At 41.6% G+C, this 24,065-nt stretch overlaps 1 protein-coding gene across 1 annotated transcript; it reads left to right on the forward strand.

Moving 5' to 3' along the window:
* The first annotated feature begins 6,822 nt into the window (after positions 1-6,822).
* On the forward strand, positions 6,823-23,344 carry LOC113986146 (24-hydroxycholesterol 7-alpha-hydroxylase). The gene is made up of 10 exons (XM_039387298.1): positions 6,823-6,874; positions 8,912-9,061; positions 9,741-9,834; positions 11,284-11,382; positions 13,273-13,363; positions 14,295-14,428; positions 15,262-15,357; positions 17,230-17,318; positions 20,938-21,025; positions 21,755-23,344. Exons 1-10 carry the CDS (start codon positions 6,867-6,869, stop codon positions 21,824-21,826), a joined length of 921 nt encoding a protein of 306 aa, XP_039243232.1. The 5' UTR covers positions 6,823-6,866; the 3' UTR covers positions 21,827-23,344.
* Positions 23,345-24,065: the final 721 nt, after the last annotated feature.

Genomic DNA, 24,065 nt, shown 5'->3' on the forward strand with positions numbered 1-24,065 from the left:
GGGTTTGGGTTTGAGTCCAGTGGAATTTTCAATTCCATTTCTTCCCTTTTGGTGTTCCTCCTGGCCTTAATCTGCATTGATTTTCCTCCTATAAAGCAGAAAAAAATCAATTTTCCATTATGTTTTTTAATCAGTCATAGTAAGATTTAAATGATCCTGGACATTGCAGGTGAAACAGCTGATAACCAGTTGGGGAGTTATTTATTGCTCTGAATTGACAGGGGGTTAAATTCTTCCCTTAGCATCGTGGCTGAGGCATGTGGAGCAGTGGTGCCCCGCATCCAAGTACAGTGTTTGCAGAATCTACCCCAGAGGTCGTGTCAGGTGAGGTTAGAGACAAGCTACCCATCCTAGGGTAGCTTGCACTGATGACTGAGACACCTAGAAAGAATAAAACAGCCAGAAAGAGGCAGCAGCCTGCTGTCAGAAGACTTTAGGGTTGGGAAATGACTCTCCAGTCTGCTCATTTGTTAGTCACTGGCTGGGAGACCTTGATCTGCCGCCGCATTACAGAGACAAGACAAGAAGTGCTGAGACCAGGGCTGCCGGTGCAGTGACTCACCCAGGGCCTGAAGCAGCTTTCCTTAAAATCAGTGGGAGCCTTTCAATTACAGCAGATGCTTGTTTAACAGTCGCCATTGTGTGCTGGGAATTATTTGTCCAGTGGAAAGTGCAATGAGAAAACAAACATTCCCATATTCGTCATCCTTGCTTGACAAGAAGGGAAAGAACCCCAGTAAAATAATGTGTTTTCAACCTGCAAAAAGACACTTCAGGAGTCTGAAGACTGGAATAAGCAGTACAGAGTTGGGAAATTGCTCTATGTGATAACTCCCTGTGGCCACAGCTTCAGTTTCACTACTATGACTCACCCTTGATAGCTCTTAGGTAAGTGCCAGATGCCCTCTTATTGCTCTCAAGCCTCAGTTTGCCAAAACATATAAGCACATGCCTAAACACTTTTCTGAATAACAATGGTCTTCACATATAATTAAAATTCAAAACACACTTAAATGCATTGCTGAATCAGGGCCTTCATGCTCAATATGAGTGATTAAAGGATCATAATCCAATCATTTTTGCTGACAATGTGACATAATTTTTCACTGTACCTCTGTAAAATTGGGATATAAGCTCAAAATGAAATTAAGGAGTACCTTTAAACTAGCTAAACATTATGGTATTGAAAAAAACCCTCAAAGTCCAAGTTCAGGTCTCTGCTGGAAGCAAGGGAATTTAATTACCCCATTAATCACACTTTTACACTTCATCACATTTAAGTGTAAAATATTGATCAGTGGTACTTTCCATGTTAGTCAGGGCATTTTACATATCTTCTGCAGACTCTGTAACCTCTCCACTGTGTCCTACCCCTAAGAAGCAGACAGTACTGGGCACTCTTATGTTGACTGGCATTTACCGGCTCTCAAGGCCATTTTCACAACCACCACTTTATTTATTTATTTCAAATATCTGAGTGGTGTAGTAGGGATAGTAGGGCAGAAGATCCTAGAAACAATGTGACAAAACAATTAAGAAAAGGCTGCCCTTAGTGGTCGCTCCATCCATATAACTGCTTGATGGCATAGGACTGTGTACTAATGCCTGTTTCCACCCCATTTTTTTAGTGAAATCCAGCCAGCTTCCATCACTTTTCAGTGTCAGTCTCCTCTCTGACTTGCATACAGATTTTGCTTTGCCTCCACGGTGCTTTGGGTACACTGTAGAGGTATGTGTGAAACACAAAAAGAGGCAAATGCTACCAAGCAGTTTAACACCCATTCCTTTTTTCTTTGGCAAAATACCAAATGCTTCTGCTGCACATGCTGCTGCAACACTAAGTTGCCAGCAGCAGAAAAAAGGCAATGCTTTTCTGCAGGGATATTCTGACAGATCCCACACTGCAGCCATCCAGCCACTCAGCCCACCCACTGAAGACAACTAGAAGGTATACCATTAGATTGACTGCACGTACTGGCAACAGCAGTGTTGCCAGTGTCTTACAACTAAGACTTGTAAAACAAGGTTACATATTTCATGTTTTCCTCTATTTTGCACTATGTTAGGTTTTATCAAAAAAGCCTGTGACACTCATATGTGCTGTAAGTTTACATTGTACTTATCCACCTAGTGATTCCTTCCATTCAGTCTCATGTTAGACCACTCCAGTCCATTGACACCTCAGTAAGGGTAACTTTTTCCTCAGGTAATGGGTTGTCAGGCTCACCTGTAGTCGTGTGCTGTTGGACCACTCTGGTTCATGGCCAGTGGGACCCTTAGATTTCCTTATTCATCACTGGGGGAATGTGCTCCAGGTGTGAGCATCTACAGACACCAATAAATTTCTGACATAATCCCAAAGACTCTAGTTTTTCTTAAAAGACAGAGGGCACTTAGCCAGCTGCTCTCCTTCATAAGGTCGTTTGCAGGACAAGTTGCTTTCAGCCTCCGACTGATCTTACAGACCACTTTGTGTGATGGGCGGCTGTGGAACGGGTATTTCTGTCTAGCTCCAACTTTCCCTCCTGCTGCTCTGCTTTCCCCCCCCCCCCGCCGCATACGCTCCCCCCGAGATGCTGCTTTCATTACTGGCATCTATCCTGATCCATCCTTGAGCAGACTAAGCCAGGGTCGCCCACACAATTCCTGGTGCTGTGTGAGGAAGTGTCTGGGTCCCTCCTGGACATTACTGGGCCATCACATTGATTTTCCACTCTCAGGCACTTCTTCCTCTCTGCCAGCAAGCACACTTTGTGGTTTCCTGTATTTGGCCATCGGTCTGCATCACATGAACTCTTGCTATTGTTTTGTTGCTTGTTTTAAGACCTTCTGCTGGGATGCACTTTTACCACACCCAGATTTTGCTGACACTCTTTCAAGACTACTCATATGATCCTAAACCATAACAAATCATACCCCCAGGCTTTGTTCATGGTTCTTACCACATGCTTCCTTCTCTCGTATTCCTCTCCTTCCATCAGGAAGCTAAAATGACCATCCATGAAACTCTTTAATTCGATTACTTGAATCCAGCTTTGTTATCCCCCAGTTCTGCACCAGCTACTGGATAGGCTGAGGGTAGCACAGGCACAGACCAGACTGTCTCTGTGCGATAGCAATCCCAAATGACAGAACTTCATTTTTCAGGTTAAAATTAATCTCACTCTTCCATGGTTTCCCCAAGCAGAACCATATGACTTGTGGTTGCTTTCCAGCATAGTTCAGAGAATACTTGTAGTCTTAGCCAGTCCAATGAAACTAGGTCATTCTTAACTGACATGTCCTGTCTGACTTACAGGCTAAATGGCTTCTTCAGCTACATTACACGGAGGGACCTAATCTTCTTGAAATCACTCTAAGAACTGATCGGCAAAAGTATTTCAGCTTCCATTCTTCACTTTTGGGATGGGTTAATAGTGCAGGCTTTTTACTCCCGGGCCCTGTACAATAGATTTTTCTGCGACACTCAGACCATCACAGAAAACACGCATATTAAAAAATATATTAAAACTCATAAAAATATGTATGAAAATACATGTATTTTCTGATACTGTGACACCTCACCTCCCATTGCACACTGATCCTGTCCTACCTAGTTTGGGATGTCCTTTCACGGGACTGCAAGAACTGTTCTCGGACCATTACACCAGCACTATAAAATGGTTAGAGGAAGTGGGGAAGCAGATGATAGTGATGCAGACAGAGAAAAATTACATACTCCAGTGCCAGACGTAAACTGTCACAGGTCAGTGCTTCCACTAGGATATGCCTAGGCATCCCTTGCTGCTCAGAACAGTGCAGCATTGTTCCCTTTTATCTCCTTCCTTTAGCTGATTCATCAAAATGTCACTATCTTCCAAAGTGAGCTGGTCTTGTAAAGTTATAGTCACTCTAATATTAATCTCATCACAGTTACTCACAAAAAAAGCATCTTTTCTGGGTTGCATTCCCTAAACACTCTTCATTCCCTCATAAACAGTAATGCTGAAAAAGAAAATATGTAACTTTTTTAAATGCATTTTACTTGAGCTCAGCTTAAGGTGATTATTTTACAGCCAAGAAAAAGCATCAGCTCCCAGGTCTGCTGCTCCTCAGGAAAGTCTGATAGACAGCAGCACTTTTGAGTTTTAGCCACCAAGTTCTTCAGGTGTCAGTTAGAGGAAAGAAGTTTGATATGGATCTGTTTCTCTCTATCTTCAGCTTTCAACTGCTGAAGTGTAAGTACAGGCACAATGGCTAAAGAAAAGTGGCTCTTGCAAGATATGGGCATTGTGAGGCCTAGGCTCTCCTTTTTATTTTCTGATGTGTATGGTGTGTGCACATCCCCCTTACACCGAAACACCACAGACTTAATATCTGTGCATTTAATACGTGAGGATCGACAAAAAACAGCTCAAACCAATTGTCTTGGGTTGTGCTTTTCATGATGATTATCAAAGCAAAAACCAAGAAAGGAGTTGAACATTGAAGCATGGGTTTAAGAAGCTTTATGGTTCTCTGGAGCATGGCAGAAATATGTGACCAGTTCTGCCTTTCCTGGGGTTAGTCTATANGAAAAGAAAAGAAAAGAAAAGAAGAGAAAAAAAAGAAGAAAAGAAGAAAAGAAAAAGAAAAAGAAAGAGAAAAAAAAAGAAAGAAAAAGAAAAGAAAAGAAAAGAAAAAGAAAAGAAAAGAAAAGAAAAGAAAAGAAAAAGAAAAGAAAAGAAAAGAAAAGAAAAGAAAAGAAAAGAAAAGAAAAGAAAAGAAAAGAAAAGAAAAGAAAGAAAAGAAAAGAAAAGAAAAGAAAAGGAAAAGAGCAAGGGAGGGGAGAGGAGGGGAGGGAGGAGAGGGAAGGGAAGGGGAGGGGAGGGGAGAGAAGAGGAATAAAAAGATGTAAGAGTGGGGATTTTTTGCTAAAAATTTGTAGACCGACATAGGTACGATTATGGATTTTCACACTGTGGGTACTTTGCTATGTGAGCCAAGGGATGCAGTAGATAGTCCCTTGGATTCTCTAAATCCAGGTAGGTTGTATTGTTTGAAATGTAATGTAATTCAAGTATAAAGTGTTACTCTTAGAGAAGGAATCCCTTCTACTCTGCAAAAGGTCAGGCAGCCACAGATCACATTCCCTTCTGGTCCTTAAGTCTACAAATTTTGGTCTGATTTGTGTTCCTCTTTGTGCAGTCTTGAGCCAAGGTGTACAGGGAGCAGAAAGGACGAGCTCCTCCCTCCTGACCTCTCAGCAGCATTGAGTTAACAGTGCAGTAATATGAAATCTTTGTTTGTTCCAGTATGGACCCGTGTTCACAATATTCGCTCTGGGAAAACGATTTACTTTTGTGACTGAGGAAGAAGGAACTGAAGCATTTTTTAAATCTGAAGACTTAAACTTCGAACAGGCAGTACAACAAGCTGTCAAGAATGCAGGTAACTGAGACCTGGCTCTTTTTTAAAGGAAATCAGATCTAGTTACCCAGGAACATTAAAGCAAACCGGAAGCCCACTGGCTCTTTGATCACACCTTAAATGCTTATTTTAACCCATGACCATGCTGTGAAATGAAGGTGAAACTCAATTTCTCCATGTGGATCCAGCACTGTAAACCTGCAAAGTGATTTGGATTCAGTCACAAGGAAGCAGAGGTTTCTGATCTAAGGACTGTTATTACTTTCATCATCAAGCAACCCAAGTTTGAGATCAGGTCCTTTTCTGTGGCTGGACACTCCTCCTGTGTATACCGTGTTTGGAGTGAGTGTAGTCCTATCACTTCATTTGAAAATCAGCTTGTAGCAGTAATTAGTTGTTACCCTGTGGTACAACAGGCATTAAAAATGGGTGAGGTATATATCCCATCCAGAGTGGCATGCTCTATCAGCTCATGTGCTTATATCCTCACAGAATAGCACAGACAGGAATTCTTTGAGTAGTTTGGCAATTTTGGACTGTGAAATAAGAGAGAAGCAAATTGTCAGAGAGATTAAATCACAGAATCTTTGTGGCTGGAAGGCACTGTTGGAGATTGCCTGGTCCAAGTCCCTGCTCAGAGCAATGTCAGTGACAGCAGATTGCTCAAGGCTGTGTCTAGTTGGGTTTTGAATATCTCCAGGGCTGGAGACTCCTCAACCTGTTTGGGCAACCTGTGTTTGATCATCCTCACAATAAAAACTTCCCTGTGTCTCAGTGGAGTCTCCTTTGTTGCCATTTGTGCCTATTGCCTCCTGCCCTGAGAAGAGCCTGGCCTCATCTTTCTTCTACCACCAGATATTTATCCACAGTGACAAGACCCTCCTGAGCCTTCTCCTCTCCAGGCTGAACAGTCCCAGCTCTCTCAGCCTCTCCTGAGAGGATGTGCCACTGTAGAAAGGTGACACAAACTTTTTTCTTGGGATAATTTATTTTTCATTACAGTCAGTTCTGTGGATGTGCATGCACATTTCTCTATATTCCACTGGGGGGAAGTCTCTGGATTCTTGATTCTGGCACTGAAGCTTCATGAGGCAGGAAGATGTTACACAGACTGGTAGAAGCAGAGGGCTCATCAAAATCTTTACTGTAAGAAGCTTTTTTAAAAAGAAGCTTACAGAGTATTTCACTCTAGGAAAATGAGGGTTAAGGCGCTTGAATTACAGTCAAAACTTAAGTGTAAAAATTTTCACTCTGTCTTTCAGTGAAAATCTACTTTGTCTACTTTCCAAAATGTTTCTGTTTCTTTTTGTATTTAGTTTCTGTCCCTGCAGAAGCATTTTATCAGAATCACGGTAACCTGTACAGCATGATGAAGGGGAAAATGAGTCCTTCCAATCTGCACATGTTCACGGGCACTTTGTGTAAGGAGCTACATGAGCACATGGCTCAGCTGGGCATGGAGGGCACAGGCGACCTCAATGACCTGGTAAGGTAAGGGAGTTTTGCAGCACATCTCCAATGCAGGGGTGTCCTACATGGGAGCAGAGATGTCACTGTAAAGCAGGTGGAGCTCAGGCTCTCAGGTGTTACAAAAGTTTTGTCAGGATGCTCATCACAGATTTACTGTTTCAGGTGGCTCACAGAGCAGGCAGGGTTTCATCTAAAGGTGTTTTTTCCCAGCTAGGAGAAGCATCTGAATTACCTGTTTGAAAGAAAAAGAAAACACAGAATCTTCCAACAAACCCTGTTTCCCAGAAGATGGGATAAAAACTTCACATGTTTATAAAGAACTTAAGAACAGACAAAATGCTTGATCTTCAGCAGGTTGAAAACTTTTCATGTTTGGGCCAAACCTAGGCCAAAACTTAACTAATCCTCTGCAACTGACTTTGCTGCCAGAACTTCATTTTTCATGTAAAAAAAAATCCCTTCACTGACAGTTTCATGTGACAACAACAGAGCTCTTAACTTCTCCTTTTTCCTGGTCATCTGGGACAACATCTATATCTTGTCTGTCCATCAGTACTAGAAGTTGAATATTCATAGAATCATAGAATAGTTTGAGTTGGAAAGGACCTTAAAGGTCATCTCATTCCAACTTCCTGCCAAGGGCAAGGACACATTCCACTAGACCAGGTTTCTCAAAGCCCCATCCAACCTGGCCTTGAACACTTCCAAGGGATAGGGCAAATATTGCCTTTGGCTTAGGCCTGTTTCTAACACCAGGTTGTCTTTTGCTGACTTTTTCTGCATAACACAGCTTTTACTGCAGCTAAAACACTCAGCACCTGTCACTGCAATTGCTGCAATATGGATTAACTGGGGGAAAATATGGGGAAAAGGGGTTTTGAAACCCTCCCATTATCCCACTTGTCTCGATAATGGGGTGCAAACCCTCACATCCCATGATGTTTCCCCACCTGTCTTCTGAGATCAAATTCACATCTGCTTCTTGTGAAAAAATGGGCATCACTGAATTGGTGGCGACCCATACCACTGCCCGGTGTGCTAATGTTGGCTCACATCTTCCTATTATTCCTCTTTTGAATCCATCTGTGGTCTTTTAACCTGGGATCAACTTTCTGTGGACAGGGACCTGTTGTTCTGTGCTGTACTGGCACCAGCACAGACTGTGGTCCACAAAAGTCAGCGGTGCCATGAGCCTACAAATTATACATGAAGCATTCCATCCTACTGCATCCCTGATGTGTTCTTTCCACTTCCATGGCTGTCCTGGCATTCACATCAGCTGTTATTTGTTTAAAATTTAAAAACCCAAGTTATTTGCTAGATGATAAAATACAGAATCCATAAAAGTCATCCACAGTAAATCTGGCAGGGGTGGGGGGTGATCTGTTCTTACAAGGCAGAGTAAAAGAATTGGAATGCAATGCTCAGGATAGCTGTTATTTAGCTGCCTCAAAACTAAATCCACAGAGCCACCAGATGGCCCCAGCTTCCTTATGATCTTTAGAAAAGCAGGACAGTGAGCGCTATTCCCGGTTTAGCAGAGGCTGGAACCTTGCAAAGACCGTACAGGAGAACGGAGCTCAAAGTTTGCAGGATAACGGAGGAACAAGCAGGGAAGGAGTGAGATGAAAACAAAGGAACATTGTCCAGCAAAGCTGCAGACAGAGGAACGAAGTTTTGGGGCGTCTGGTCCAGAAGGGTTTGTGCAATGCCTGGGAGATTCACATAGGCTGACCTGAAATGAGAGGGGTTGTTAATGAGGAGAAGGGACCTTGGGGCTCAGAGGTTTCCTACCACTGCTCAGGTGACCAAATGATAACTGATGAAGTTCAGCCACATGCAGAGGACCAGCGTGAGGTTTATGTATCTCCAAGTCTCTGCTTAAAATCTTAAAAAAGGGTGTGAGTGTAGTGTGAGCCTTGTGCCAGCCCTTCCATACCTGCATGATGCTTGAGTCCCACAAGTGCTGGCAATTTAACACGCTGCATCCTGACCTAAAACTGCTGCCATGGCTTCCTATGGCCCCTAAGTCTTGGGGATCTTGTCCTTGCAGGCATGTCATGTATCCAGCAGTGGTGAACACCTTGTTTGGGAAAGGCATCTGCCCGACAAGTCAGAGCAAAATCAAGGAGTTTGAAGAACATTTTCAGAAGTACGATGAGGACTTTGAATACGCTTCTCAGATGCCTGAGTGCTTCCTGAGGTAACAACCTTGCTTAGGTAGGCAGGATCCAGCTTGGACCTGTCAGGGAGCAGCAGCACAGGGCAAAGGGCAAAGGCTTGACCCTAAATGTGAGTCCCAAGCTCAGGGGGTCTCCAATGAGGTGTCCCTCTGATCTTTTCCATACCTTCGTTGTTTTCCCAGCAGACCAATCTCAGATTATGTGGCTGCACTGTTGCAGAGTTGACCTTGGGTAGAGAGACCCAATTTCTGAGGGAGGGAAGTGCTTGTAGAGCCTTTCGGTGCTCCCAGGGCCATGATATTGCCTTCAACACCCCAAAATAGCATTCAGAAAGAATTGAGGGTACTCTAAAAATGTGGCTTTGATTTTCTTCAGGAGGATCATACTTGAAAAGACTGGCCTAAGCAATCTGTCCAAAGCCACAATGAAAACCTGTGGTGAAAAGGTAGGAAAATGCAGGAGTCTTGCAGCCACAGGTCCTGGCTCTAGGATGAGGTCTGGCCAAGGTGAAGGTCTTGGACGTGCTGTTCTTCATGTCAGTCATCACATCAATCAGTCAGACTGACACTTGGCTATCCATCAACTGACTGCTGCCCAGGGGCTTTTGGAAAACAAACAAGGAGTCCTTCTCATGGAAAAGGAAATGCTGGTTTGTGTTGCCTCACTTAAGTGCTTCTTGTTTGTTGCTTTTCTTTACAGGAACTGGTCTAAATCCAAAAAATGGCTTCTAAAATTATTTGAGAAAGTAGTGTTGGATGCTGAAAGGACCAACCCTTCAGACACCACATCCAAGGTAAACATCCCAGGCTACGAAATAAGATGACTTTGCTGTATATTCTCACTGAAGCAATGGAGGACAGGAATTATTTCAGTACTGGAAGAAATAAATCAAATATGTCAACTTTTATAGCTATGCCTTCATTGTCTAGTATTACTGTCACCTGCAGTAGGACAGATCCAGATCCACAACTTTGACTTCTACTCCTCCATTTAGTTTATTTCCAACAATTCTGAGGATTAACATCTTCCTCTGGGGAATTTTAAGCCAAGGGTTCAGAGCTATGATCCATTGCCAGCCTCCAGTATCACACTGCAGTGAGCAGTTGAAAGAGGTGAGAGAAAGACCCTTCAGTTGTTTCTCTGAGGGCACCATGCTGTGAAATCTCAAAACCTTACATGTACTATTTTTAAACCCTGGTGTAGACTGAGTAGGTCGTCCAACAGCCAGACTAGTAGAAAATAGCAGATTACTGGATTGGAAGCCAAGTACCCTAAATATTGATTGTGTCAAAGCTGTGATAAGTTGTTCCCCTGGTTATTCTCCTTAGCTCTGGCAGGAATTCTGTCGATACGGCTGACAAACGTGACGGCAGACTGGCCTGGGAATTTTGATCTACCAAATGGTTGTAGAACAGGTCATTAAACAAAACAAGTTTTATTTAGACTTTAAAAGCTTTACATACCGCATTTTCTTTCGTAAAATAAACCAGATTAATGGAAAGAAAGAGAAGGGTGGAGAGGGGATGGTGGGACCTAAGAAGGTGCACAAAGTAGGAGGCACAAACTTGGCTGTCTTTGATTGGGTGGGAATCTGGAAAAAAAATCAGTAATTTTTTATTCAAAGTCAGCCTTTTTGCCTCTGAAAATTAGACAGGAAGCTTTGTCTTGAATGCATGGTTGCCTTGTATTTAAGGAAATCCTATAAACAAAAGCTGATCCTAGAATATTACACAGTTGCTATAGTTTCAAAGAATATCCACCCACTGAGGTCACTGCTTGGGTCACCAACAAAGTGCCTGAAACCAGGGAGTTTACTGATATATCAGACCATCTCTTCATAACAAGCATGAACAGAGAGAACATTTTCTTCATTTGCATTCATTCAACTGGTTCATTCCCATTTTCAGGTTCTTTAGAGGAGTAGAACAGGAGTTAGAACAGAATTCTTCCATGTATAAGCAACAATAGGGATTGAAGGTGCCCAATTCCCTAAAAATGTTAAGGAAATTGAGACCAGTGCAAGTATTCAGTAGGGATTCATGTGGTGCACTGAGTGCTTTTTGCTCTCTGCCTATGTGTGAGTCTCACTTTCTCTTAACAGCTGTCATCTCTACTTTGTGGTTGCAAAAAAACCATGACTAATATTACTTCTCTTTGATAAACTAATCCTTGAATTCTAGTAAGCCCTACCCTAAACACTTTTAATATTTTGGAAATAGCCATTATCTTTTATTTATAACAGACACTACTGCAACATCTTCTGGACAACTTGCAAGGAAAACATTTAGCTCCCAATTATGGTCTCCTCATGCTCTGGGCTGCCCAAGCAAATGCTGTCCCCGTGAGTACATCGGCTACAGAAACATCTTCTCTCTATCCTGTTCAAAAGCCTGTATTTGGGAAGCAAAGACTTTGAAGCAGAGGTCACACACACACTGCATGGATTCCAAAGAAGGGATTATCACGCCCACATGTATCACTACAAATATACCCAGGCTGCAATGTCACAGAAGCAATGACAAGAAAAGCTCTTCTTGTATTTTTCCTAAATTATGTTGTCCCCTATCATAACATTTCAGGAACATAAGCCTCATAGCTATTAAGATCACAGTCTTAAGCTGTGAAGAGCATTTAACTCTGTTTTGAAGCACTGTGGCTGTGTTATAGTAAAGACTCTATTTTAGATATCCTGGTGTTACCAATTGTAAAGAATATCAAAAGCGTAATATAGAATAACTTCATCCATGTGTAAATCCTTGAGTGAATTTGTCTCTTTCATTTTGGGGGATCTGCTGTAAAAATGCCAGTGGAAGAAAAGCAATAGTTTGATTCTACTTCTGTTAAATTTTGTCCATGTTAGAAAAGGATTTGCTGGATTAATGATCCTGATATAAGTATGCTAACAAACCCAATATATCTAACACAGCTTAGGCTAACCAAAGACATTTACAGGAATTTCTCAGATGAAAAATCCATAGCAGCAAAACCATCCTTTATTTACCATGACTACTAAGCCCTTTCCAGCACAGTTACGTCCATTACAGATGTGATGTAGAAAAACATGATAGTGAGTTATTTTTATATGTACCCCTAATGGATATATCTATGTTTTTTGTAGATTGGATATCACTGAAATTTAGCCTAAGGGAAATTCATCCATTTCAGTGAAGTTTCTGTGGATTCATGTGTTGGTACAAGTGGGAGGCATAGCCTGCTGTCTGTTATCAGGATAACTGACATTCCTTCCACAACACTTACTCCTGTAATATTCAGCTGTAAATAGACATACAGATATTTTGCTGTTTCTCAGAATAGGCACAACCACTGTTCTGGGGAATGGAATGATGGAAAAAAAGGACTTTCACCTTCCAAGGGCATTTTTTTACAAGCACTTTAAACCCTTTTATCCGAAACAATTCAGTTATCCCTCCTTAGCCCGTGGAGTGAAGCCACAATGTCCAAGTGCTGTACAAGAAAACTAAGCTACCAGATTTGTTTTGCAAAAGGAGGACCTGCATCCACATCGGGCTATTTGGGAAATAACAGTAAGAGTTCTCATCCCTCACCAGCACAGATGGCCCATGACCAGATCTGTGTGCAGGCTGCATCTCCTGCTAGCTCAGCAAGAGGAGAGAAACTCCTGGCACTGCTGCCAGTCCTTCTGGTTTCATCCTACTTAAGAGGATTTTCTCCTTTCCTAAATTTCTTGATTTTCAACTTCATTGCATAATCAGTTAGCAAATTATTTCTAAAGGGGATATACTACTCCCTGTTTTGCTGTTAATTAAAACTTTTCCTGCCCATTTTAGTGTGACTTACTATGACAATGCCCTGCAAATTATTTAACCTCATTTCTGCTAATATTAGTAGGAATTTTATTTCCATTCATGAAGCTGAAACTAATCACACACAATGATTTTGTAGTTCATTTTAACATCTAGTTATTTGAAAATAAAGAAAGGATTCTGTGCCTCAAAGCTCAAGGCCAAAGCTATATAATGTTCACTAAAGATAAGTACACAGCAGATGACTAGACGTAATCTCCCAGGAGCTGAGCCCTTAGATATGGATTTACCCAGAAAGCACAGTTCCCTGTGCATCCCAACTACAACAGGCACACACAAAAAAAAAAAAAAAGTGAAAATTTTTTCACCTGCCTCCATGATTTGCTACAAAGATACTGTCATTCTGTTCTGTATTCCTAAATTCAAGGGTTTCCATCTCTGTTTAGGTTGCATTTTGGACCATTGCTTTCATACTGTCTCATCCTTCCATTTACAAGAAAGTCATGGAAGACCTGGCTTCTGTTTTTGGGAAAGCAGGTAGTAAATCTGATCATGTCCTGGAGGTTAGAAATTATTTATTCTGTGTCAGCCCAGCACACAGCACACTTGGTCAGTGGCTGGGAACAATGAGTGTTGCTGCTAAGAGTACTACTGATAATGTAGAGTCCAGCTCTCAGTTCTTTACTCAGCATATGCTCAAGAAGTATTTTTAAGCAAGAATACCTTTGATGTTATCAAAGTGTTGTGATTTTTCCATGTACCTATGATAGCGTCAGATGAGGTTTTGCAGTTCAGCTGCTTTTCGTGGTGTGATGTTCACCAGTTCCAGCTATTCTGTGGAAAAAAGCAGGCCAGGAACTGTTTTCTGTCATCAGAGGCCAATTTATCCAGCATGATTCACCCCCCACGGCTAATCTCTTTCCCTCAAAAAGCAGTTACCTACTGGGAGCAGTGATTCCCATATGCAGTGCCCTGAACCGTGCTTGGAGTTTCATGGAAGGCTCTTTGTTAACATGGGTCAAAACCATATCAAGAAAGATGTCAATAATTAGCCAATAAAGAAAATCACAAAACAGTGCTTAAGCCTTTCTTCTGGCCCTGTTTCATTTGCTTGTGTTAACACAGCCCAGGAGCTCAGCCATGGCTTCTTGTCTTGGTGCCTACAATCCCTGCAACTTCCATGCAGTGTCCTACCAAAGCACTGAAAAAGTCCAGAGACTCTTACCTTCCAAAATGACCTATCTTTGGCTTCTCTTGGCCAACACCATATCTAATACAGCACTTTAGAGTTACTACATTCTCTTCAATGGCTTTTCTTAAAACTTTGAAATATAAAGAAAAATTTTGGATGTAAAATATGTCTTGAAGTATTTTAACAACAGTTCTAAAGCAAGATATGTCAGCCTCTATCAAAACAATTATGAAATCTCATTTTTCACACTGAGTCTTCTTTCTCATGCCACGACAGGTAAAGATAAACTGGAAGTCTCTGAAGAGGATCTGAAGAAGCTCCCTTTTATTAAATGGTGCACTTTGGAAGCCATACGGCTGAGGTCTCCAGGTGCAATCACCAAGAAAGTAATAAACCCAATTAAAATTAAGGTGAGATTTGGTTGTGGGGTTTTTTCCCCACAGGATGCTGTATGATTTGTCTGGAAAGGGTTCTCCCAACAGATCTGGATAAAATCAAAGTACCAGAGATATCTCCCAATCTTACAAATATATTCTTTTTAATGGAGTTATTCACCATCATTAATTTATGAGTGGCTTTGCTTCTCTCGCTCACAGTCTTACCTTCAATTTTTAGTTGATTTTAGATTGAATTGAATTGAGATGGAGATACTGTGCTGATGGTATGTAAAATAGTAATCAGACACAACAAATGTAGTAGAAAGGACCACAATTTAGTAACTGATAAAACTCATTTTCTGTTTGTCCTCCTCACTGACATTCAGAAGGGAGGTGTCAGCATTCAGGAATCTGACAAAGAAATGTTTGGGAAAAACCCATTCTCTTAAGGAAGCAGTGCTCCTGACACTTAAGAAATTACTGATGTCTGCTGTCATATAAGACCTTCTATGAATTTCTTTACATTGAATGAAGTGTTCAACAAAAGACTTAGAAAAAAAACAAACAGCTCACATGCTACATCAAGAATCAGAAAAGAAGAAATAATGCTTCTTGTCTTTTGATACCTGAAAAAAACAAATTAGAACACAAACGGTCTTTCCATGGTCTCCACTGTTTAGATTTTATGGAAGAAAACAGCAATAGCAAGAAGAAACTTCAAACATGTAATATGGCCATCAAGGATTTATCACCTCCACTTGTTCTCTCTTAGGACTTTCTATGATGGAAGAAAAGTACCAAGGAGGGACTGTTTTGGGAGTTGATTTGTGATTTTCTCCTTTCTTAGAGTTTTTCCTTCTTTTCAGAATTTCACCATCCCTGCAGGTGACATGCTGATGTTGTCGCCCTATTGGTTGCACCGGAATCCAAAATATTTTCCAGACCCAGAAATGTTCAAACCTGTAAGTTGTCACTTCTTGGTGTGTGTATTTTGCTGTCTTTTCTCCCCTTCACTTATTTCACAACAAAAGCACACGGACAAATTTGCCCAAAGTTGAGTAGTCCCCATTGAGAGAATGGCCTTGTACACAGAAAAGATGGGCCCACAAAGGAGGAGCCTGTAAGAATAAGCAAGACTGTAAATTCAGTGACATGTTCCAGGTAATATGGTACTCCTTCATATCACTGTGATCTTGACCTCATCACTCCCTGTGACTCCCTGACAGGAGGTTGTAGCCAGGTGGGGATTGGTCTCTTCTCCCAAGTAACAGCTCATAGGATAAGAGGAGATGGCCTCAAGGCATGCCAGAGCAGGTTTATATTGGATATTAGGAAAAATTTCTTCGCTGAAAGGGTTGTCAGGCACCGGAACAAGCTGCTCACGGAAGTAATGGAGTCACCATTCCTGGAGGGATTAAAAGATGTGTAGATGTGGTATTTGGGGACATGGTTTAGTGTGGCCTTGGCAGTGCTGGGTTAATGGCTGGACTCAATGATGTTAAAGGTCTTTTCCAATCAAACTAATTCTATGATTCTATGATTCCAAGTACTCTCCTCTCCCTGTCAGATGATTTCTGGTAGGTATTAGCTCTGCTAATTTAGTAGTTAATCTAGTTTCTTGATTATTATTCCACTGCAGGTGGCTGTGTGGGCAGGCTTGTAACTGCTCTTTTTAGCACCATCTGATATAGAACAGTTTGTCTTTTTTATAGAAATACATCAAGGAGTAATTTAAACAAAACTTCCTTTCTAGCAAACTCTTCCCAGTTTGAAATCTCTCATAACAATTCCTGCCTGTTGGAAATCTGAAGCCGAAACCCTGATGCAGCAGCTTATTTCTTTAGTAACTTTATTCCTAAAAAGAAAACTAGCTTGTTTTTTAGAAACTCACACTTTTTTTTTCCTGAGGAATAGATGAGTGCTCCTCGGCATTTGAATGACATTGTCATTCCAAATGTGTCACCTCCTTCCTTGTCCCTTAGATTTTTTTCTTTCTTTTATTGAATTTTGATACTAACAGGTTTCTTCTTCAGAAAGCTCTAAACAGCCTTAGGTGAAAAAAAAAACCAACTAAACCAAAGAAAGACAAAATTGCATCTTCTCTGGGACAGCTTCATCAGAGTAGTTCACCACCAGAACCTTGACAGGGTGTTACTTGGCAGAGTTGTGCTGAGTTTGTGGAGGCTGGTTTGTCACTCAGCAGTCAAGAGATTTGCTTCTCTCAGTGTCACCCACCAAAACTTCAGCCTTGTCCCTTCTGTTCTTTTTCTCTCAAAGCAACTCAGGATGGACAAGGATCCCTGTAGGTACAGACAGAGCTGTTTTTCTTCCAAATAGTTCATTTTCTCACACACTGGCTTACACCAGATACAGCTCATGGACCTTGCATTTGTCTGTACACAGCATCTTAGAAATGTTTTTTGTGCAAGATATGCATGAGCCACTTGTGTGTCATGACAAAATTTTGTGGCTGAGGCTTCCCTCAGTACTGGTTGAACATTTGCTTGGCATTTGTGTATATTTAAAAGGACAAGGTTGCATTTTTTATAGGCAAATGGGAAGGTATAGGAAGAATGCTTTAGGGATGATTTTGAAAACCTCACCAGCATTTTGAGGCATCTAAATATGTTTCAGATGGGACCCTCATTTCTTTCCCCGAGTCAGCGCTGACTTTTGAATCCAGACTTTAACACTAACAGGTTGAATGCAAAAAAATGGCATTAGTGCAACTTTGTATTGAGGATTAGCTGTCCAAGGTCATTTTTAGCCTGGAGAAATAAAGTTAAGCTTTATTTATATAAGGCTGATTTGGAAAAAAAAGTTTCTTCCCACAGGATCGTTGGAAAGAGGCAAATTTAGAGAAGAATGCTTTCTTGGACAGCTTTGTGGCATTTGGAGGAGGGAAGCATCAGTGTCCAGGAAGGTCAGTGAAACAGCTGGGGTTTATTTATTCCCAAATCCTGCAGAGAACAACTCTCTTGAACTGGGCTCCTCTTACACTTGGAGATAAAGTGTTTGCTTTGCTCTTTGTCAGTCTCCTAATATTTGGCATTATCTGGACCTTGTTTAAACTGACTTGAAAGTAGTTTCATTCCTGGAAAAGACAGGTTAAGTCACACTGTAAAAGCAGAATCTCAGACTAGTGTATCAAGGGCTATTGCCCCTCCACCCCCTGGAAGGAAAGTCAGCCCAGCTCTGCCTCTCCTGAGGCATCTTTTCATCAAGGGGGAGTTGTCCCACTTTCAAACTTGCCAGTTTACAGACAGAGGTATTTAAGCTGCCATAAACTAGTTCTAAACAAACCTAAAGAACATTTCTCTGGTCTGAGATTCTCATTCCATCCTCTACAATGCCATTGACATCTTTGCTGATCTTGAAATGTTTTAACTGGCCCCTCTGTGTTCGAATCTTGTCTTTGCATTAAGGCCCACACAATTGTATAATGGCTTAAATTGCAGATCCTGTCTCACTTCACTCCTCCAGCAATGCCAGCCTTGATGCTTCCTGCATTCCTTCTGCTGTTTTCTCTGCTGTCCCTCTTTCTGGAACAAGTCCCAGGGAGCCAGCTGCTCCTTGTTTCTGTGTTCAAACATCTCTATGCTCAATCCTCTGCCTTCAGAACCTGGTCTCCTCTAAGAAGCAAGTAATCAAGAATCCTTAAAACTAGTCATTTTATCTTGAGTCCCATGTGGAGCAAGGAATCTGGAGACAGTTGCGGAGGATCTGCATTCTGGAATCTGCTCCCTGTAGCAGGCTGGACATCAGTGTCAGATAAACTTTGTGAAGGCATTAAAATGAGCAAAATGAATAAAACTGCATTCACTGTTTAGGCTTACCAGAGGAAGGTGCTCACTCACTGCTGTACCTCCATGGCTTGTACCATATTCCTGAGCTAAATATGAGCACAGCCTCATTCCAGCAAGGGTGACAGCAAAATTCACAAGAGGCATCTGCAGGTACAGGGAAAGCTACAAAGCAGCGTTTCTGAAAGCTGCTTGTTTGTATATCCTGACCTATTTGTTCAGGCTGTTCTCTGGACTCTGATAACATCTTTAAAATAAGTTTGTGGTTAGGAAGAAAATGATAACATTTCTACATAGACAACAGATGGAGAATATTTTTCTTGCTGACAGACAAAAAACCTCTTTAAAACCATTTGGCAGTTCACATGGTAACATACAACTTCAAGTTTTTCAGCAATAATTGTAAAGGAATAATGTGGTGGTCTTGAAAAAAAGAAAATTAAATCAACGGTTGTATCTAGATTCCAGGCTGCAGATTTCCTTGATGTGACTGAATGAAAGAATGATATTTCAACTTTAAGATGCATTTTCCTTTAATCCACTATTGAGATTTATAAATTAAATGCATGAAACATTTAATTTCTCCATTGCAAAAGTTCGACATGAAATGAAAAGTTAATGAAACTGAAAGCTAGGAAATAACTTACTTGTCAAATATTCGAGCAAACTGACATGGGAAGGGCTCCCACAAAGCCATTTCTGTGCCATCTTTTTACCTAAAAGAAAAATGTGATGTCAGTTTGACTACTTTGGTCTAACCAGGTGATTATTGCCTGTGTGACTGTGCTTATCTTGCATGGCTCTGTCTGTTGTCTCCTGTCTTGTGCTGACATTGTAAAACCAGTGCAACCAGCTGTGATTTCCTTCTCGGGCTCCATTTACTGCAGCGTCTTAATCCACAGCTGGGATCCTGGGTTCCAGCACCACCCAAATATGTAGCAGTGCACTGGGGGCAAGATTTCAGAAAGCACATCTTGGTCCAGCCCCTTTGTCACTAAATTAAATGGGAATGTGGGAAGGCATCAGTGACTTAGTGTTTTTACAGGAAAACTGCTCTAGGACTCAGTCGTGAACATGAAGGACAGGTGGGAACTAAGGGGTTTTAGCATTTTGCTGCAGGAAAGCTCATGGTTTCTGCTCAGTACAACAAGCCATGGAAGAGGACATGCTGGAATGCTGCAGTCTGGCATTTCACTCCTGGATTGTCCTTCTGACCACCCTCAGACACATGTGTTGCTTATTATCCTTGTATCTTAGCATCTCTGTGTGCAGAGCAGAGTAACCACAGCAGCCTGCTGGGAAAAGCACTTTGGGATCTGGTGGTGGGAAGTGCTGTGGTCAGTTGCTGGTTATATCCATGGGACAGGCTGCAGAGGGTACAGAGGTGTCAGGGCTGCACAGTCCTCCTCCAGCTGTGCTGGTGTTTGAAGGACTCTGTCCACGCAGCCTTTCCACTTTCTGGGAAATCCAGATGCATTTGGGTGCATCATGGTTCACCCCTGCAAGACCAGTGAGGGTGCTCAGAGGCAGGACCTCAAGCACCAGGGGTCCAGGGCTCCACTGTGCAAACAGGACTGTGACTGGAAGGATCTCACCGTTGTACAGTGCTGCAGGCGTGGAGTTTGGGCTAGTACATCCCACCTGATCTGGGCTAATATCCACTGAAAGATCCCTGCACTGCTTTCCCCAGAGCTCAAGGTCACCAAAAGCTCCCTGTCGTAAGGTAGTTCCAGTGTGACATCACAGAGATAATTTGGGTCTGAAGCTGTGCTAAAACAAACAAGCATCCTCCCACTCCAGAGCCCAGGGCAGCTTCATATGCAGATCCTGATGGTTCTGCAGGAGTTAGCCTGGGTCTCCTGGGGCTTCTTAGCTTCTTCACACCTCCCAGGCCAACTCCAGGCTGACGCCATGCGCAGTCACGTGGCCTCCTCCCCTGTGAATTCCCCAGTAGATATTTCATCCAGGTTTTCCAGCATCTCTCAGATAACAGAAAATAAACTGTAGAAGAGGAAGGTAGTATTACTATTTTAACTGGATATTTAAGACTTATGTCTAAATTCTGCAAGTGAGTAATCCCACGACCGGGCATAGGTGTATGCTGCTTAATGCAGAAAGCTTTTGTATGTATCAACCTTAAAAAGCAATAGCCTCGAGGAGTTCACCTGCAGTTATCTGAAATATTCTCCGGCCTGACTAAGAAGGACCTTTCTGAGAGTGTTATAGAAAAAAGAAATCATGCCCTTGGGTCTCCTACTGCATCCTAATGCTGATGCATTAAATAATAACTCCCACTGTCACCGCTCCCTGATGTCATCAGGCTCCCAGCTGTATTATATAACTTTATATAGCACGATTAGTCATATGGCCTTTTCTGTGTTTGACTGCCTCCCCACTCCTAGGAAGTTATTTCAAGTCAGCAAGCGTTAGGAGAACATAAATGTTTATACAGTGGAAAAATCCATAATGATAAGGGTCTCGTTTAAAATAGGGTGTCAGAAGGATACTGTTGGTCTAATGGTTCACCAGAAAGAAGGGGCAGCCAATACATTCATGTTCTTTGCTGAGGAACAAAGCTGAACAAAGCTACAGCAGATTTCCCTATGGAAGATAAACTTTCAAGTAGAACTAAAGCATGGAGTGTAAAATGTGTCAGACACCCTGTTTGTTACCTGATGATGATAACACGTGTGTTATATTCAGGCTGGACGGCAGATGTTTTCCTCCCTTTTCTTGCAGGTGGTTTGCGATCATGGAAATCCAGTTGTTCGTTGTTCTGTTCCTGTACAAGTATGAATTTGTGGCATTGGATGCAGTACCAAGGGAGGTAAGAGTTCCATGCAATCATATAGCATTCCCCATCTTTATATCCTCCAGTCATCAGGCTCAGCTGAACAGCCATGGTCAACTGTGGTTATGTATAATGAAATGAAATTTTGAGAGGAGTGTTATAAAACATGTAATGCATAGCTCAGTCTTTGTTTGAACTTAGAAAACCCAGAATAACTTCAGCAATTCCAGTTAGTGGAGCTGCACTGACCATACAAGAGTATTTTGTCTCATTGTTGCCTAAACATCACCAGAGATTTGATAATTGCTTTCTGCCCCTCACAAAAACAGTGAATATGGAACTGGATCATTAATACTCTAAAAATATGAAAGATGCAGCACTTATAGTGCTCTTCCACTCCATTTTCAGTGGTGGAAGGTAAATCATTAGGGTAAGACTGAAGGAGTAACTGTGACACAGAGGTTTTACCATTAAAGGAGAATGGCACAGTCTCCACTTTATTATTTTAATACTTTGAAATATTCAAAACTGTGAAAATTTCTTAAGAGCTCATGTGTCATGTTGGCAGAGTGACTGGAATAAAAACTAATCATGAAGGCTTTCCTCAATGGCTTTGGCAAAGCCAAGAAATACTCTTGGTATTTGGTTTTGGTTCTCTAAGACCAAAGGTCCAAGAATATGTTTATATCTTAATACTAAAGCAAGATAATAAATCCAATAACTGAACTAACTTAAATGTTCCTACTGATTTTCTTCTCTCTGCAGAGCCCTTTACACTTGGTGGGGACACAGCAACCCATGGCACCATTCCGGGTCCAGTATAAATGCCGGGAATAAAAGCTGCCCAGCACTAACCTTCCTTTGCCACACACCCCCCCCCGATGGATGAACCACTGAGCTGCTTCCCTATCCTACACCTTCAGATAAGTTCTCTGCCTGAAGAGTTCTTAATTTCAACTTTCAATTCTGCACATACTCAATATTCACATGTTCAATGCTGAACTGCGCTCTGCCATACCAGAATAGTCGTACCTGTGCTCTGCACCTGGTTGCCCACGTCCTAGTGCTTAAAATCCAAGCTCTCCTGCTGCATTCATACTTTGGGGGGCAGTTATTCACAGATTTTACAAATCTGATATGCTAAGCTTGCCAACCAAACATTCAGGACAAAAAGCTGCAGTGTTTGGAAATCCTGCGTGGAAGCTGTGCTAGAACCAGCTAGAATGTGCAGGTTGCTTCAAACCAAGGTCAAAGTGGTGCCTCATGTTAAGAAATCAGATTGGTAACACTGTACATCTCCCTGGTGTGCACAATATTCGGGACAGTCTGAGCAGAGACCACCGGATCAGATCCACAGCCTGATACAGTATCATGACTCCTGTGCCACTGCCTCTGTGGGTAGGTGAAGATCTGGCCTGCTCTGCCTGCAACAGGTGCCAAATTTTTGCAAATAATATACATTTGTAATGGAAAAATTGCAAGCACTTGGGGTCTTGTTCCATCGGAGCCCCTAAAATTTCTACTGAGCATTACCTGTTCCACAGGATTCAGGATCGGTCCTTGCATGAATATATGATGAAAGTTTGACTGGGATGTTCAGCTCCCGATAAAAAGTGATTGCAAGAAAAGACTGGTTGTCTAACATCTAGAACCCTTTTGCTTTCCCTTTCACATGACTTATAGAACAAATTGCACAAATCTAAGAATATTCAATCCTATAAAGAATACCTAGTAAAAGTTGTTTGATGGAGCTGTCAAGTAAGCTCAGATAACACTTTCACTGCTGTCAGATTTCATATACAATAATAGCTGGCATGTATTTTTAGTCTTTTAAGTAAAGATTATTCATCATTTTGAAAGTATTTGCAAAAAAAAAAATCCCACACAAATAGACTTTCAACAACAGTAAAACTATGGGAATAACAAGCATAGGAAAATAACACATTGTATAATTCATTACGTGGTTGGCTTACCTTCATTATGGATAGAACAACTTCAGTGATTTATATGGTTGGAAAATGATTCATCCAACTTCTAATTTAGCTCATTATAGTCAACTCTGCAAGAGTTGCACTCTTAACTGCTGTTTCAGTGTCTCTTCCAAAACTGAAATCTATTCCCTTGGTTTTCATGCATGGTATTACTTAGAAGTGTATATTTTAATTTTAAAATTTGGCAATCACTGCAATATCTGTAAGGCCAGGTGGGACAGGGCTTTGAGCAACCTGGTTTAGTGGAAGGTGTTCCTGCTCATGGCATGGGGTTGAAATCAGATAATCTTTTTAAGGTCATTTCCAACCCAAACCATTCTGTGATTCTATGGTTTTATGTATTTTCCAGTTTTGCAAAGTTTTTTTTTTTCCCCAAATGCGCATTGCTTTTTATTTTTCTGTTTAATTGATTTTGGGGTTTGGAGGTTGGTGAGGTTTTTTGTGGTTTGTTTTGTTTGGGGGTTTTTTGGTTTTTTTTTGGTGCATGGATTGTTTTGTTTGTGTTTTTTGTTTGTGTTGTTTTCTTTGGTTTTGTCTCTGTGATGTGGGATTTTTTTTTTCCCCACAAGAGGTAAATCAAAAAAGCAAAATTCTATAATGGCAAACTTGACTTTAAAGGTAAAAGGTCCCAAAAAGAAGATCAACATTGAATTGGTTAGAAGGTATCCCTGTCTATGGCAAGGGTTTGGAATGAGATGATCTTTGAGGTCCCTTCCAACCCAAACCATTCTGTGATTCTGTGATGATTTTTCTATATATTTTGCACTCTTTTTGCACAGACCTTTACCTCGATGTGCCAGAGCAGGGAGCAGGATGAAGCCATTGGTGCTGCTTCTGTGAGTGCTGAGTGTTTCTGTCTGAGTTGGCCAGTGGGGCCATCATTGCATACACACGTTTTACACGTGTGTTTGTGTATGTGCCTGCTGGGAACCCATGTGCAGCCTCACTACAGGCTGGGCCCAGAGCTGCAGCAGCCTCACTTCTGTGAGGATACAGGATTTAGCAACTCCCTAAGCAGCTGAGAATCAGACATGAAAATATCTGTCCTGAAAGGCATTACTTATTTTTATTAGAAATGCAGGCAT

Source organism: Pipra filicauda, unplaced genomic scaffold (assembly GCF_003945595.2).
Source record: "Pipra filicauda isolate LSUMZ 115617 unplaced genomic scaffold, ASM394559v2 scaffold54_size4384275_pilon, whole genome shotgun sequence".
In the NCBI taxonomy this organism is placed as follows: Eukaryota; Metazoa; Chordata; class Aves; order Passeriformes; family Pipridae; genus Pipra; species Pipra filicauda.

Bases quoted from the DNA above. Each gene is read 5' to 3' on its own strand.
- LOC113986146 (XM_039387298.1), top strand. The intron at 9,062-9,740 runs GTAACAACCTTG...TTTTCTTTACAG, and splicing joins ATGCCTGAGTGCTTCCTGAG to GAACTGGTCTAAATCCAAAA. The intron at 15,358-17,229 runs GTAAGTTGTCAC...TTCTTCCCACAG, and splicing joins ACCCAGAAATGTTCAAACCT to GATCGTTGGAAAGAGGCAAA.